Below are 17,527 nucleotides of genomic sequence, written 5' to 3'. Positions count from 1 at the left end.
GTGGTGACGACAGAAGCCACCCTGCGCAGTCATTAAAAGTAGGAGTGCCATCAAACTCTTGAATTCATCCCTCACAGTGTCAAACACTCCGAACCAATAGATTTGAGCCAACTGTCAATATTCAAAAAACACTTGGTACAATACGTCTCTGCTGCGTAGGTAAATTAATAATATCACTTAATTGTGTCATGTATATATTTCATATTGGTCTGTATTTATATGGCACTTTTCTAGTCTTGATGACCTCTCAAAGCTGCTTTACACTACAATTTACCCATTCTTCCCAAGGAGCTGGGAATTGAACCCACAACCTTAGAGTTGACAGACAACTCGCTCTAGAGCTGATCTACCGTCACCCCATCCCTGGTCTGAAGAAGCAAATGTTTTGCACCCAATTTCCATGCAGGGATTTATCAAGTATTTGGATTCTGAAAACAAGTTTGTAAATTGGTTAATTATATGTCTGTGTGTGGCCTTTAACCTCCACTGTTGTATAGCTATTATCCCCATAAAGAATCCCAGCAGTCTTATCTGCTGTACTTGGCAGCTTTAGTTACTTCACTGAGCCTCTGCCAGGGGCTGTCATCACATGCCTCAGGCAGCAGTGACATCTGCATACCAGATGCTCCTGGTGCCCACTGTCAGAAATGTGCTCAGTGCAAAGAAAAGACATTAAAAACTTCTTTTACACTGAGGCAACACCACAGTGTAAAAGTAAAGTGACTTGAACAGAAATAAAGTAAAACATGACTTTAGAAACACGTTTTCAAGTTTATTGACATTTCAAAAGACAAATTACTCCACATCGTTACTTGGAGGTGTCAGTTATTGTGCAGGTTTTGGTTTGCAAATATGTGCATATGAAATGATTTAACTATGCTTACACAGAGTCTGTATAACAGTAGTTTGAACTAACCTTTAAATGTATTCTTTAAAGGTTTGTATTGAGATGTTATCTGTTGTGGTTTGTTTTCCCCTTTGCTTAAAAAGAGTTACCTTTGCCCAAATACATCTTTTAAGTCAATATTGAATACTATTATATTTTATTTACAACTCTCATCTGATTGTAGGGTCACAGTAATCTGTGGGCCTAATCTACCGTAACAGCGTGGTGATAAGAGAGTGACATTAATAACATTAATATCATGTGAATTTGGTAATACCATTTTATATCTAATGTTTAAAAAGAAGAAGAAGAAGCTAATTACCAGATAATAAAGGTGAAATCTATCTTCTATAATACCACAGTCCTGTAACAGTTATTACCATACTACTACTACTATATTGTTAGTGTACTGTAAGTGTTACCTGATCTCGGGTCTTATTTTAGACGGGTCTTTATTTCTCTGACAGTGACCTCTCACGAATCCTGGCATTACTCGGTACAGTCAGTGGATCTGTTTCACGGCGGTGATTCGGTGCTATAGCAAACTTCGTGGACTGATCCAGTCCGCGCTGAATCGGGACTAAGGGAGTTGTATTCATATAAAAAGACAAAGTGAAATCAAAGCCGTTCGAGTTGAATGTTTGCTGGAGTTTTGTATGAAGTTGTGGTTAAGACACGCGCCTCTGTGGGACATTAGAAACGGCGACGGGGGTGTTTGGGTATCCGGTTTGCTGCGCCACTCCCCCTACTTCCCCAGTGTGAATGGAACATCCTGAAAGTTTGGCTCTCGAAGTAGGCGAGCTGCCGACTGACTGATAACATAGCAGGGGGTAACTTCGGCTTCTTCAGTCACCAAGACAGCAGACGATTCACTAGCATAACAAAGCGCTTCCCCCTCGTTTTATATTCTTTACTCCAAAGCAATGTTCATTTTGACTTTCCCAATTTGTTTTGAGGCAACACAAAACGCGGCTTGAAGTAGCAGGCTTCTGGTCTTTGGGAATGCTTCCTCAGTCTGCCAGTGAAGGTGAGTTTGTTCCGGTTGTCCTCATGTTAGTTCACGTTGCTTTTACTCGTTGTTTTATTCATTTATTGCTAAGAAACGACCGAGAAAGGCGACAATATAACTGAAGCCAGTTGGTGTAATTATAACGGTTAAAACAGTAGCGGTCATTTGTCCTTGAGTCTTGGCAGAGCATAGAAATCTGCACGTACAATCAAATTAAGGTAACATTTAGATATGGTTTATTATTTGTACACGCTGTGTTTGTGGCGTTGTGTATATCAGTTAAGAAAAATATCAATGACAATTTGGTCTTTGAAGTTAGTGGTTACTGATAATACAAGTAATTAAAAACGTTCCGAGTCTAATTTTGTTGAGTTTAATTTAATTTTATGAGTTGAATTAAATTGAAAGTCGTGGAAAGTACAGTGAGAGGCTACATTTCAGATGGGAATATTGTATTTATATTCCACTACATTTATTCATATACACAAACAGTTACTATTATGCTACCCAGCAGTGTAAATGTAGAACTGCCTTGAACAATATAATAAATATCTGTATGAAATGGTTCTGCATAGTAAGTAATTTTAACTTTGCTATATTTTGATGATGGTGAAGTTGTGAATGCTTGAGTTTTTCTACAAGGTGGTTATTTTTTACTTTGAGCCATGTGGACAATTCTTCCACCACTGCTGATGAATGTATGTACTGTCACTTATTGGACAAATCCACCAAAAATACCTACATTTCAATCTCCTCAGTGAGTTGTAGAGCAGGCTGACTGTCCCCCGTGAAGACGAAACAAGATTTTATTGAACTCGTCTATGTAACGTCTTACAATCAAGGTTCCTCTTGAAATGGTGACTTTATGAATGAATGTTCTGGGGAATTTCCCTTTATGTGAAAGTGAACTACAAAGAAAAAAAATCTGAATTTCCTCTGTGATTTATAGAGCAGAGAGTGACGGCCCCTTCTGTCCAGCCACATCTGAAGACATGTTGTACTGGACTTTGTGTGACTGGAAAGTACTGCTGCTGATTGTTCTGCTGTGGGACTGCCTCTGTGCCTTGGAACTGAAACCCACGCAATGGCCACTGTATTCACAAAAGCCTTTACTCCTTGTTTGGAATGCCCCGACTGAGGACTGTGCCCCAAGGCATGGTGTTCATTTTCAGTTGGACCAGTTCCACATTGTGGCCTCACCCAATGAGGCGTTCGTTAGACAGAACCTAACCATCTTCTACAAGGACCGTTTGGGCTTGTACCCCTACTTTGAGTCGGATGGAACGCCATTGAATGGCGGGCTGCCACAGTTGGCCAGCCTCACACGGCACTTGGCGAAGATGCCAGACAGTGTACAGAGGTACATACGTGAGCCAGGGGCCAAGGGCCTGGCAGTTATTGACTGGGAGGAGTGGCGCCCTCTCTGGATACGTAACTGGGCAAACAAAGATGTTTACCGTAGACAGTCTCGTGACTTAGTACGCCAGAAGAACCCAACATGGCCGCCAGAGCAGGTGGCAAAAGTAGCCCAGCAGGAGTTTGAAATATCTGCCAGGAAGTTCATGGTGGAGACGCTGAAGCAAGCCAAAAACCTGAGGCCCAACCAGCTGTGGGGGTTCTACCTGTTCCCTGACTGCTACAACCATGACTACGTACGCACTCTGGAGAACTACACGGGGCGCTGTCCTGATGTGGAGGTGGCTCGCAACGAGCAGCTGAAATGGCTGTGGATGGAGAGCACGGCCCTCTTCCCCTCAGTCTACATGGGCACTGTGCTGCGGTCCTCAGCCTCTGGTCGCCAGTTTGTCCGGAACAGAGTGAAGGAGGGGATGCGCCTGGCATCATCGGGCGATGGGTTGGCTCGTCCTGTCTTTGTGTACACTCGGCCCACCTACACAAATTCTTTGGAACAGCTGACAGAGGTGAAGCCCTTACTACAGACACACTGCCGGTCCTGAATTTGGTTTGTCTTTCTTTTCAGCTGTTTAGTCTCTAACTACACATCACTGTGGTACAGTTTAAAATGACTAACGTGTTCCTGTGTTTTTCTGGTCGTGTATGATGCTAATAACGTTGATATGGGCTATCACACCGTGGCTCTAACAGTCAGCACCACCACTCTTATCCCCCTCTCTTGTTTCTCTGTGATCAGTGCATGCTGCATTAAGCTATAGCTCTCAGCTTTTCCTTATCAACAGCTACAGTCCTTTCCTGTTCTGGTTGCATACAGACACCGCAATACCCCTCGTTTGTGTGGAGTGGACAGGATGGGTGTTGGTCAAGTTGGAAATCTCACCCTACAGACTGTTTCCTTTTATGTGTGAATGGAGAGTTTGCTGCTGTACATGACATACAGTAGCTCATGACTCACTAACGGCTTATTTATCTCTCTTTGACCAGTACTTTTAGCAATGTAAAATGCAAACATGTGATTGGGTTAAAGCGCTTTATCATCTTTTACAGTATGACCTTGTCTCCACCATCGGGGAGAGTGTGGCTTTGGGAGCCGCTGGAATCATCCTTTGGGGAGATGCTGCTTACACAAGCAGCAAAGTAAGCATCCACATATGATCATGAATGAATCGAAAAATAACTCTGAAATCTGAACAGAACTGGAACAATTACCTGCACTTGTTTGTCATGAGTGCAGTCATTCGATAACTGAGTTACTCCCTCAGGGCTGCGGCTCCAAGATTATGACTTGAGTCACATGTATGTCACATTTGAGTACTTGATCTAATTGTTTTTCAAATGTTGAAAACAGCCACAAACAGTCTTTGTAGTGAAGGACCACTTTCTTTCTTTCTTTTCGTTTTTTTTAAAAAAAACAATACGAATAAATAATTATTAAACAAATTATTATTATACGAATAATGAATGAATCAATTATATTACTATCCGTCTTCTATTTGTTTCAGGACCCTTTCTGAATGTGATACAGTGTTGTTATTTTTTGATTTATCGTCATTTAATCTATCCTCCAGTCTTTGTGAGTAGCCTCACACCCATAAACGTCTAAATAAAAGATAGTGACAATTTAATGTTGAATCCAGACCAAGTTTTTTGTATTTTTACTTCATTTATTTTCCCCCCTTTCTTTTTCTTTCCCTCTCCAGACCAGCTGTTCAGACCTTGACACATATCTACGGGGTCCACTGAGTCAATACCTCCTCAACGTCTCCACAGCAGCAGAGCTATGCAGCCAGACTTTGTGTGGTTCTCACGGCCGCTGCCTGCGCAAAAATCCAGACAGTGATGTTTACTTGCACCTGAGCCCCCTCACCCACAGTATCATCAGGCAGAATGGCAAACCGACAGTCACCGGCAAACTTGGAGAGGCCGATGTGACCACTTTTCAGACCTGGTTCCAGTGCCAGTGCTACAGCGGCTTTCAGGGCTGCAATCAGACAGATCTTCTGCACCAGAAAGGGACGGCAGCTGGAACCATGCCATCAGCACTCCAATGTGTGTTCTTACTGATTATTTCTCTGCTCCTCACCTAATGCGCCATCAGCCGTAGTAGTAGTAGACAGCCTTATTTTGTATGTCACAATACAGGAGTACACATGATGACAGGTTGAAAGTTGTGGGAGGGAAGTTTTTTTTTTTCATTTGCTGTAAAATATGGATGATAGAAAGTGAAATTTTTTTTTTAAAGAAACACTGTGGAATGAGCAAAGTTATATTTGTTTATAACTTTTAATCTTTAATGGCTCGCTGGAAATGAACTTGTTTACATTTTGCTCTCAGTTTCCTCTCAGTCACTGTTTTCCATGGTGTCAGATTCCATGTTTCCCATGGAGAGCACGTTATTTGGAGGATATTTGTTGAATGAGTTGACATTTGACAGTCGTTCTGTGGTGAAAGTGGAATTGATGCACTTAAAACTGGCAATAGCACAATATGATCTGAAGTGCCTGATCTTTTTTTTCTTCTCAATATGACCTCATTCATTACCTTTTCATGGAGGCAATAAAGTGTTACTATTTATTTGAATGTATTTGTAGGTGTTTTATATGATATTTTCTTATTTTTATGTCCAAAACATGACTACTACTAGTTTTCTCAAAGACACGACATTAGTCCAATTATGCTGAAAAACAAACTGTCAGCAACTATCTGACTTCAGAAGCACAACCATTGGACACGAAATCCTTTATGATATTTCTTCTGAAACCTCAACTCTGTCACTTTCCCCTCTGTCTTCATGCTGTTTTCTCAAATGTGTGTTGATGTCAAAGTAAATAAACTTATTCTTGAACATCTTGTGTAATTTATCTTCAGTAATAATTCACACACAAGGGTGTTACTAAAGCAGATTTGATTGTAGGTCTTTTCTTAGGTATTACTGGTATGGATTTATTGTTAATCATAACTGGTCACTGAGGGAGGCAAAGCCAGCCGGTCTTACAGGAAGGGAAAACATTGTGCAGGCTGCTGCCTCATACCCCCTTCCCCATGTAATTGCAGGGTGATGTTAAGCCAAGAGTTATTTTTGCCACTTTCAAGACTTGGAGCAGGCATACATTAAAATTTGGAGGTGAAAGAGTTCATTATGGCTTTTTTCTAACTGACATTTAGAGCAAACCATATATTTATAATGACCTTGGTAAACATTTATATGTTTAATTATGTTTACATGTTTTACTGAGCCAAACAGATAACCAGAGGTGGAAGGAGTACTGAAATATTCTACTCAAGTAAAAGTACCACTGTTTTGATAAACAAGTGAAAGTACTGGTCTGAAATTGCACTCAAGTTAAAGTCAAAAAGTAGTAAGAGTAAAAGAGTAAAAGTTACTTAGTTACTTTTAACAAGTTTGGGGTTCTTTCTTGTGTTGTGCAAAAAGGACAAGAGGACACAAATGAACACATGAATTGTTTTTAATTAAAGGCAAACCTTTACAAATGAAAGTGCTGACAGAATAAAATATGCAAACACATAATGTGTCAGTCAAAATGGGTCAAAGGTCAAAAAAGGTTAATTAATCAGACTCTTTCCTTAAAGCAGTTTTCATGCAAAACAAATACAGAGAAGAAAGAAAATGCAGTTAGCTATACATAAGCACAAGTTGTCAAAGATGTAGAGACGCATAAACCTCACTGTTTATGGTCAGGTGAGAAAATCGAGATGAGGCACACTGCTTACAGGTAACACAAGGTACAATTATTAGAAGTCACATGAGATGCCACCTTATGGCCAGTAGAGGGCGAGCTTTTCACGTCTTGAAACAAACTCCACTGTGCTTTTTCTGCTGCTGCCACAGTACATTCTGCTCTGCATTTAAATATACATATCATTATTATCATCACTATAATTATAATAATTACTGTTATGTTTGTGTGTGGTCAGCGATCACACGTGTCAAAGATTTTATTTTAATTTTAATTATTATTATATTATTATTATTTTTTTTATTTAATCATCATCATGTGCTTTGACTTTTTAAAAATGTTGTAGTTCTTCATCATTTATTTGTTGCTCAGTGCCTGATTATATATTGTATGGTATCTTCACACTGAATTGAGGTAATTAAGAGTTGAAATTAAATCACTCATCTGTCAGTACGTTTGATATTCATTTTAAGTTTGTTTTTGTTTGACTGTTTAAATCATGCCTGTGGTTCACTGTCACACAGTTTTTTTCAATATTTTGAACTTATTTCTTCATGTAGATGTTGTGTATTTCTGCACGTTTGTGTTAACACTTTATTTTGAAAAACCGGATGTGGTTGAGTTCGCTCCGGCTTCCACATTTAGGGGGGTGGCTGTTTTGACGAAGTACATACGTATGAGCAAATGTAAAAGATGACCGTGTTAACGGCAATTTAATAAAGTGAATAACTGTTGTAAGATAATTAAAAATATGTGACTGTAGTCGTCTTAATGCGACATTTACTATCTGAAGTGATAGTAAATGTCGCTATCACTTCAGCGATTAATTTGGAGCAAATTAATCGTGGGGCTTAGTAGGGGGATGTCTCGACCTAACCTGGCAACCCCATCGTAACCAGATGTCAGCGGTTTGGGGGTGTTTGGTGAGTTCGCTGCAAGTTTTTGTTTGCAGTTCACTAAGCTAGCTTCCGTAACAAAATCACATCAACACATCAGCGCAGTGGTGAGTAGATTCACGTTCAGCTCACACGTCACGAGAAGAAAATATAAAGCAAATAATAACAACAACAACAAAAAAAAAAACGCTGAAGTTGGCTCCACGTTCGTTTCCGCATACTACCCAGTATGTGAAACAGGTGACACTTTCAACGGGAATTACCATTTGGCCATTAGGGGGCAGTGCAAAGTCATCAACTGTTGCAATAGAATTGTTAAAATTTTGATTTTTGAGCTGGATTTTCTCCATAATTCCACAGTAAATATGGACAGATTCAACAGGAAACCATATTCACCCAGGGAGTGGGGTAAAATAACATTGAATATTGATGTTTGAGCTGAATTAACATGGTTGAACTTTGTCCGCAGCACGCGCAAAATGCCACTTGTGCTACGTTTAGCTCTTTAGTCATGGATTGAGTAGTTTGGACAGTTGGATGTTCTTTGTTGAGAGAACTTTTCCCATGTGAGGTAGTACAATAATGATAATAATGATGAGGACAAAAAAGGACAAAAAAAAGATTACACCTCACAGTGTGGTAGGCTACAGGCCCTGAGAATCGGTGACTGTTTATATATAATTTACAATTGTGAGAGGCGGGAGGGACTTGATAATGGCCTGAGGTCGATAACTGAGTGTGTCTCAGACACTGCCACACAACACTTTTCATTTACTGACTTTGCTCTTTGCCAGTGATTCAATTCAGGGTCCATGGTGTGCCTCCACATGTTTAAGCCATTAGAAAAGGACTAATGCAGAAGAGAAGGAGGTAAAATAATTGATGCAGTGTTTGCACCCAAAAGCCAAAACATGCATTTTTTTAAGGTGGAATCGAAACATAAACAGAACCGGAGGCGAATGTGGAGCTAACTTCAGCATCGTCTTTTCGATGTAGTTTCCACCAAACTTTTCACCAAAAAGAACAAATGAGGCTTTTTGTTTTATTCGCACATTGAAACCTACCTGGTCTTTTAATTAACTTTGTGTAGGATTGAGTTTAAATAAATCACAGTGATACTCACTGAAGTGGATTTAAACAACACTTTGTACCTGGACTCCATTGTTGGCTGTGTTTATTTTATTATATGACCAAAAATATCAACAAAGGATCACTTTATCCTCAAACAACCAGTCTTTACAGATCACAGTCTAAAAGTGTGACTTGTGGTGAATGTCGTTTTGATCATCTACAGATGTGCAAAACCTGCTGAGTCTGCTGTGTCTCTGCAGATGACTTGTGTTAAGATCACTAAAGACATGATTCATAGTCACAGTCTGTTTATTTCAGTGACATGCACGTCTTTGTTATGCTGTCAGTTATGATCTACATGTGCAATCAGCACAAGGATTTGATAATCGAGATGTATTAAAGCTGTTTTGTCTGTGAAGTGATGACGTCAGAGCTGTTATTTGCTCTTCTCTGAGGCATCTGTGTGTCTCTTTCTTTTGTGCAGACAGAAACGTCTCTTCTGATTGACTGTCGGAAAATCCGGAGAGTACTTCTGTGATTCTGTTAGTTCCTGTTTTCCGGCATGTGATTCAGATGGCGTGACTGACCAGGGCGTATGTCTTTTTCCAGAGTGAAGTAAAGTGTTTCCCTTTTTTTTCTTTTAAATATGATGTATATGTGGAAAGGGACTTTATTTGCTTTGAACTTTGATTGTTGACACTCTCGTAGCCTCACAACATTTGAACAATGCTTTGGTAAAAGAGAATGGCATGATCACATGATCACATTAGCTGTGTTGTCTTCTCTTCTTTGCAGGGATGAGTCTGTTTCATGTGCTGCTGCCGCTGCTGCTCTTAAATGTGCTCAGCCTTGTTTCTGGGCTGCGCGTAGCGACTTCATCTTTTACCCAGACACCTTTCCTCACCGTGTGGAATGCCCCCACTGTCGGCTGCCTCTCTCGGTATGATGTGGACCTGGACTTGGGGACCTTTAACATCGTCCAGAACCAAAACCAAACCTTTATAGGTGAAAACATTACCATCTTTTATTCTGACAAGCTGGGTCTATATCCCAGCTACTCCAGCCAAGGTCAAGCTATTCATGGTGGAGTCCCACAAAACGCCAGTCTCGATGAGCACCTCAGAGTTGCCTCCGAAGATATTCACACCTTCATACCTGACCGGGATTTCCCCGGAATGGCAGTGGTGGACTGGGAGAGCTGGAGACCTGTATGGGAGAGAAACTGGACTAGTAAGAAGGTGTACATGGAGGCATCAAAAGCACTGGTTAGGTCCAAGCACCCAGACTGGAAGCCTGCACAGGTAAATGCTGAAGCCCAGAAGAACTTTGAGGAAGCAGGGAGGAAATTCATGGAGGAAACTCTGAAACTGGGGAAGCAGGAGAGACCAAATGGATTGTGGGGTTATTATGGTTTCCCTGGCTGCTACAACTATCAATACACAAACCACTCTACAAACTACACAGGGGAATGTCCAGCCATAGAGCTGAAGAGGAACGACGAGCTGTGGTGGCTGTGGAACATCTCATCTGCTCTGTATCCTGACATCTACCTAAGCGTGGAAATGCGAGGCCTCAGCAAAGAAGTGCTCCTCTACACTCGCCACCGTGTCATGGAGGCCATGAGAGTCGGGGCTCAGTCGACTCCATTAGCCCCGCCTGTCTTTCCCTACGCACGGATCGTCTACACCTTCACACTAGATTTCCTTTCTCTGGCAAGTTGCTGATGATTGCAATCATTTTTTTCCTCTATCTTCTGTTAACCCTACTACCCTTTTTCAAACCTCCTGCAGGAGCACCTGGTCTACACCATAGGAGAAAGTGCAGCTTTAGGTTCTGCGGGGGTCGTCCTCTGGGGCGACCTTTCCTTCGCCAAATCCCAGGTACAGTAACTAATTCCCTGTGTGCATCACTTCCCATAAGTATTTGATATTTATTGTCTAACATTGACGTCATTTTTGTGTTAAAACTCTTGCGCTAAACACAACTCTAATACAGTTCATCAGGTTTTACTGAATCCTAATCTGCTATTATCACAGGTGTATAAGGCAGGATGTTTTGTGGTCTACTGCAGATTATCTCAGAATAAGGCTTTCATGTATTATATATACTTTGGTTGTGATTTGTGTTCAAAATGTGTATCAAGGATACCAGAAAATGACGTTAAGGTAACTTGAAGGTTCAATTCCTGGATCTGCTAGTCTATGTGTCCTTGAGGAGGACACATTAACCCCATGTCGAAGCGTGTGAATGGGGTGAATGGCAGTCTTCTGATTTTATTTGGTAGCAACGAGTAACAAAGATAGAGGAAATGTGATGGTGTAAAAGTAAACGTTCCTAAAAATATAAATAAAGTATAGATACATGCATTTTGCACTGAAGTACTTTGTACTTTGTTACATTACAACACTGGTACAATTTCTTCAGTTAAATTATTTTTAAGGAGCTAAGCAATATTCTATTTTTTATTCTGTTGACTAGAAAGATCCAATCATCCAATGACAATTAATTCTCTCTATCGACCTCAAACTGATTTGATTCAGTTACAGTATTTTTTGTTTTATTTAAAAAATGTCAGCAACTGATAGCAACGTTAGCAAACCTCGTAAATAAAGGTTTTGTTTGAGCCTATTTTCCTCTGTATATTAAAACACACTTGTTCTTGTAGGAAGGATTTTTGGAGGGTGTGTGTGTGTGTGTGTGTGTGTGTGTGTGTGTGTGTGTGTGTGTGTGTAAGATTGAGTCTAAATAAATGAGTGATGTGGGTTAAAACAACAATAGTACATATATATATGTATATGTATCTATCTATGTATATATGTATATATGTATATATATATATATATATATATATATATATATATATATATATATATATATGTATATATATATCTTAGTTGAATCAATTGATTATTGGTTTAGATGCTTTCATATGATCATGAAATCGCCAGAATGATCCTCAAACCCTGAGTCTTTTGAGATTATAATCCGTGTGATTTGTGATCTACTTTTATTAAATTACTGATGTGAAGAATTTGCTGAGAAGCCACTTGTTGTTGTTGGATGAATTCCTACTGTGCTTATTTCATCGGCTATGATCGACTTCACATGACATTATGTCCTCGAGACAAAGGTCACCGCTTTTATTTGCACGACTGCTTTTGTGCCGTCAGGCCTCTTGTGACGCCGTCAAGTCCTACATCGACGAGAGGCTGGGCTCTTACCTGGTGAACGTCACGTCGGCAGCCACTCTGTGCAGCCAGGCCGTGTGCTCGTCTCAGGGAAGATGTCAGAGGAGAAACCCGGGGTCCAAAGCCTACCTCCACCTGGACCCTGCGGCATGGAAAGTGGTGTCTGAGAAGAAGCCTGATGGGAGGAGTAACTACAGCGTTTTAGGACAAATGAGGACGCGTGAGGTAAAAGTCATGAAGTCACAGTTTCAGTGCAAATGCTTCCCAGGGTGGGGTGGTGAGAGCTGCTCCAAGCCAACGCAGGGATAAAAGACTTTCTTTTAAGGAAATAATCCACTGATTGTGTTGGTAAAGTCTGTAAAAAAAACAGTGTTAAAATGAAGCACTGGGGTTTGTTTGGCCCTGAGGTCGTTTTCTGCTTGAGTGCGTTTGGTCTCTCGCGAATGTTAATTTCTCAATCCGACTTTTTTTTTTTTTTCTTTTTTAATTAATTGCTTTTGTCTCTTTGTACTTTTCCTTAATTTTATATTTGTAAGGTAATGTGGGTGTGTTTTTAAAATGCACTCCCTTACGGTCCCTTAAGTCCCCGTCTACTACTTTTGTTTACTGTTACATCACATGAACATTTTGAGCACTAGTTTCTCCTAACTCACCCTAAACAGGTATGTGTATACATATGTGTATATATATATATATATATATATATATGTATATATACATATATATGTGTAAATATATACATATATAATTTAAATACAGTGTATTGCTATTTTGTAGTTTTGATGATGACTCTCTGCACTACAGTTATTCATACAACTTTATATGCATCACCTTTTATCACAGTGGACAAGCGGCTGTACTTCCTGCCGCGTCTTTAATGTCAGGTATCACGACGTTCTGTGTTTGGATTTTGTTTCTCAAAACTAATCCGAATAAACTAATATTTATATTAACAACAGGGTACCTTTAATTATTATTGTTGTTGTTGTTGATTTAACTGCAACACTTTTCACCTTTTGTCTTCTGTTGCCTCCACAGTCGCTGTTTGAACACCACAGACGTTGATAATATGTGCAAATGGATACATAAAATATGTGGTAATCAATACATATACGTATACATGGATATAACCCTGATTCCCTTCCAGTGTTACTGCAATGCACATGAACTAGTATTCATGAACACCGATTAAAAACACAAAAATGAACATATTATCAGCCGGTTACGTTTGTATATTTCTAGACGTTAAATCAGCAGTTGAATAATAAAATGATTAAATGCTGCTTACAAATACAGACGGCTGTAATAAGTGACTCTACTTTCAGTAAAAGTTTGAACGCAGGACTCGTAACGGAACATTTTGTGGTGCATATGCTGTCGTCGGGGCCACACGGTTGGTGCAGCTGTTCGCATTCTTCCCTCCGTTGCAAGAAGACCTGGGTTCTTCCCAGTCAGAACAAAAGCCTTGCTGCACGGTTGCACGTTCTCCCTGGGTTCTCCGGTTTCCTCCAAGTGTGAGAGTGGCCCCCGTGAAGGGACTGGCGACCCGTGACCTATGTCATTTGAGTATTAAATAAGATTGTTGTAGAGAGAGAGAGAGAACAAGTGTTATTTTCCATTGCAGGCGTTGGAACCAGTGGCCCCCCCCTCCGACCCTAATGTGGAGGTTAATGAATGAATGAACACCGTTGTTGCTCCACTTTTCTTGGTGGGTTTATGACCAGCAGGTGGCGCTGTGGGACAACAAACGAAATGGAGGAGAAGTCAAACAACATCAAAGTCTGAGCCTTGGGTCAAATTTCCCTGCACAGGAAAAAAAACCCACATTTGAATGAGTCTGGGATAAGTTTATACTTCAGCTCTACAGCAGCTGCACAGTAAAGCCACTGTAACACAAAGCAAAGAGAGCACAGGCTGACATTTGAGTGACTTTGGAGCAGCACACACACACAAAACGTGTCTTATCTGATGGCCTGGTGTTGTTTATTGTAATATCCACCTTCTGTCCCCTGAGGCTTCGAGGGTGGAAAGAGCTGACTTCCACAAGTCCTTGCTGTTTCCTACTCCTGGCTTTATCTTCACTGGGTGGATTGTTAGAAAATAAGGAAGAGGAAGATTTTTTTGTTTGTTTGTTTTCGTTAGCCGTGGAAAGTTATCTGCAGCTTGTGTTTTTTTCCTCTTTGAAGTTTTAAGTTGATTGTACTCGAACGAGACAAACTCCCCCAATTGGTTTTCACAGACCTGGGGAATAAAATGCCAATCCTAAAAAAAAAAAAGGTAATTAACCTGTAGTTGCTTGATAATAAATGGAAAGAAAACATGACAGGGCTCTTATACTGATTGACATTCAACAACTGTTTATTAAAATTGTTTTGCCTAAAATCCACCCCCTCTGTCCAAATAGAGACGAGGGATAATGGTAATGCAGTGTTGTTTTTAATAAGCTGGGGATTTTGAAAGTTTTTCTAAACATTTACTTATAGGAAAAAAAAAATCCACTTATTTTCCAAATGCTATATGAAAGTTTGCCAATAGTTCAAAAAAGTCAAATGCAATGTTACTGCACGTGTATTTAAACACAGATAACACACATGTGAAACTTTGCCTTTCAATGTCATCGCTTAGATAAACAGTTAGATCTTTTAATCTGATTTATTTGATGTGGTTCTCTCTTCTCTTTCCTCTGGTCAGGTGTATGGCAGGACCTCTGTGTCTCTGTGTTTCTTTATCTCGGCGTCTCGCTCTGCCACCCCTCCATGGTCACGTCTCCCCTTTCCCTGCTGCTCGGTCTAGAGATCGTCTTGCTCGCTCCTGGTTTAATAACACTTTGTCACGCTCTGTGTGTGTGTCCTTCAGATCTGATCGGGTTTGTGTTTTTTTTAAAGCTCTCGTGCACATTTCACGATCTATGAGCTTATTTGGCACCAGCAGGTGGCAGCTTACATATTGATTGTGCTGTTTGATGCAGGGAACTCCTCACTGTTCACACTAAAATCTTTCAACTGAACTCTAGAGATTCCATCATTGGTCACCTCAACTATTAAACATTGAGATATTCATCATCACGATCACAAAATCAGCTCTTCGTGATCAATTGCATGCATTTGGCAGATCATGTGATTAATAATCCTCTATTTCAAACAAAAACAACCATCTGAGTGTGAAAAAAAAAAACTGTAGGGAACTAAAGGATTGTGGGAGTGTGCGGCGAAAAAAAAAAGATATTGTATCCTATCCTTTGTGTCGTGTGTGCGTGAAGCGTAACGTGCATGCGTGTTTTCTCTCTGCCTCTTGATGAGAGGTGACCCGACACGTGTGTCACGCGTGTCTCACCCCGCAGTGGACTCCACTGTGCTCAGCCTGTGCAAGACCCCATCAGAGCACATTCTATCTACGCAAAGGTGGCACGTGCGCCTTGCGAGCCATTCAGGTGGAAAATTGCACCGGCTAATCAATCACTTGGAGAGAGTCCTTCCTTTGGTCGCAGCCAATCGAACGCCAACAATGCAGATTCTCCGACTAATAACAGCCAATGGCTTGCTCACGGTGTTTGTCGTTGTCATGTTGACACTGATAAAATGTAGTTATTCTCTGTTTTCACGGACACACGCTGATGGCACTGGGTGGTGACGGATGATGGGGAATAAATAAATGCAAGCTAATGAGAAAATAAGTAAGGGAATGGATGGAGAATTAGCTTTTTAACCTCGATGTCCTTTCAGTTTGTAATTAATTCAAATGTGATTTTTTTTTTCTTCTACTTCTTCCTGTAAGCACATAATCCATTTCAGCGTTTTCTCATTCATTTTATAGGATTTGATCTTGGTTCATTTGAATAAACACTTTGCTCCATATTAGGCGGGGTAATGAAGTGGATCTCCGGAAGAAAAATGCTTTTGTTATGAGAGTTGAGACTGCTGTGGCACAAAGGAGTGTCAAACTGGTCACCTCAGCGGGGGAAGTGGCTGATGGAATACCAGATTCAATCGAATGCAGAAATACCAGTAATGGTTCTTTTTGTAATAGTTGAACGTGAACGGGTTTTTCGGGTCTTATACTCGTATGTATTTAAGATCCCAGGCCTCGTGTTGGAGCGTATCTTGTCACTTGTACATTTTATTGTCAGTATATGAAAGGTACAGTGTGTGAAATCTGTAGCCCCGTGTTAGCATCGAAACTCAAAAGATGTTCACTGTGCACTATTGTAGAAACACAGTGATCCAAAATAGCAGCTTCCAAAGAGCTGACCTGGCTCCTGATATGAATATAAAAGGCTCAGTTTATACAGTCAGGTGATTGTGCACTTTTAACAACTTTTATCTTCAATTTCTGCCTAAACTTTACACTAAACACACTCAAATTTGGAAATACGTCAGAGGTCAAAGCTCGTTTAAATGCACAGAGAAAATAAAAAACTTTATTTTGTGACTTCTGCACAGTTGTAGCTCCTTTATATCACTGTACTTTGACTCAACAACACATAAGATGGAAAAATGCATTTTTTTAAAGCCTGAGTATGTGACCTATAAACACACGCCCACAGGATGTCCATATAAGGAGTTGTGTATTATTCCCTTTTGCGCTAAGAGATAAATAATACATTATAAAACCGAAGCGACGAGGGTCGTGACTGGCCTTTGGACTTTGGTCATTCCTGATCTAGACTCAGTGTCTCTGGAAAGAAAGTCTGATTGTAAATGTGAAAGACATTTCTAATAGGAAAAAGTTTGTCACTATCTCTTTTGAGATTTATAATTTGCTGAAAAGACTGACATTTGTCTGCAAAAACACTCAAAACAAATAAAATGTTACTCCCTGCCTCTGAGAAGTGCTGTGGTCTCTCACTGAAAGTACACAACCAAGAGGGAATGTGATTTAATGGCACTCCCGCCTCCTATTCTAATGTACCCACTGTTTCTCTATATTGCATTATAACTTTTATGATGACCAACACGACAATCAACGCGCACAAACACACATTATATGAATTCAAGATTAGTCCACAGGAAATCAGAGATGACTGGGTCTCAGCAGAAATGTCACAGTGAGTCGTAACCTTTACTCGAGCATGTTATCTGCTCTGATAGCGGCGACCACAGTGGGACGGGGACCAGCCCCGATGCGATTGGATTTGAAAGGTTCCCGTCCAAGTCATGCCCACCGGCTATCTTGACTCCATAGTTTAGCAACACCAGCACTACGGCGTGCCGCGGAGTACCGAGGGTCTGATCTGTCCCGTCGTATCTGCGTCTCCCTGCTCCTCAGATCATCAGCTCCGGCTGAGGAATAGGAGCTGGGTCATGAGAGGAGATGAAGTAAGATGTGAGGAAACATGACACGTAATGGGTTTGTGATGAAATAAT

The 17,527-nt window shown here is 40.5% G+C and overlaps 2 protein-coding genes across 5 annotated transcripts; both read left to right on the top strand.

The window, feature by feature from the left end:
* The first annotated feature begins 1,646 nt into the window (after positions 1-1,646).
* Positions 1,647-6,156, top strand: hyal2a (hyaluronidase 2a). Its single transcript, XM_044025142.1, has 4 exons — positions 1,647-1,913; positions 2,845-3,817; positions 4,359-4,448; positions 5,012-6,156. Exons 2-4 carry the CDS (start codon positions 2,888-2,890, stop codon positions 5,396-5,398), a joined length of 1,407 nt encoding a protein of 468 aa, XP_043881077.1. The 5' UTR covers positions 1,647-1,913; positions 2,845-2,887; the 3' UTR covers positions 5,399-6,156.
* Positions 6,157-7,873: 1,717 nt separating this feature from the next.
* hyal1 (hyaluronidase 1) lies at positions 7,874-12,616 on the top strand. 4 transcript variants are annotated; one of them, XM_044024973.1, is made up of 5 exons: positions 7,874-7,932; positions 9,461-9,591; positions 9,772-10,688; positions 10,767-10,856; positions 12,147-12,616. In XM_044024973.1, the coding sequence occupies exons 3-5, from the start codon at positions 9,774-9,776 to the stop codon at positions 12,471-12,473; spliced, it is 1,332 nt and encodes a 443-aa protein (XP_043880908.1). In that variant the 5' UTR covers positions 7,874-7,932; positions 9,461-9,591; positions 9,772-9,773; the 3' UTR covers positions 12,474-12,616. The 4 variants fall into 4 exon arrangements, with proteins under 4 accessions (XP_043880908.1, XP_043880907.1, XP_043880910.1 ...); XM_044024972.1 differs by having other exon boundaries at positions 7,886-8,012; XM_044024975.1 differs by lacking the exon at positions 9,461-9,591 and having other exon boundaries at positions 7,886-8,012.
* The last annotated feature ends 4,911 nt before the right edge of the window (positions 12,617-17,527 follow it).

Source organism: Solea senegalensis, linkage group LG4 (assembly GCF_019176455.1).
Source record: "Solea senegalensis isolate Sse05_10M linkage group LG4, IFAPA_SoseM_1, whole genome shotgun sequence".
Lineage (NCBI taxonomy): Eukaryota > Metazoa > Chordata > Actinopteri > Pleuronectiformes > Soleidae > Solea > Solea senegalensis.
Note: the sequence above shows the minus strand (reverse complement) of the source record. Positions and strands in the feature narration are given on the sequence as shown.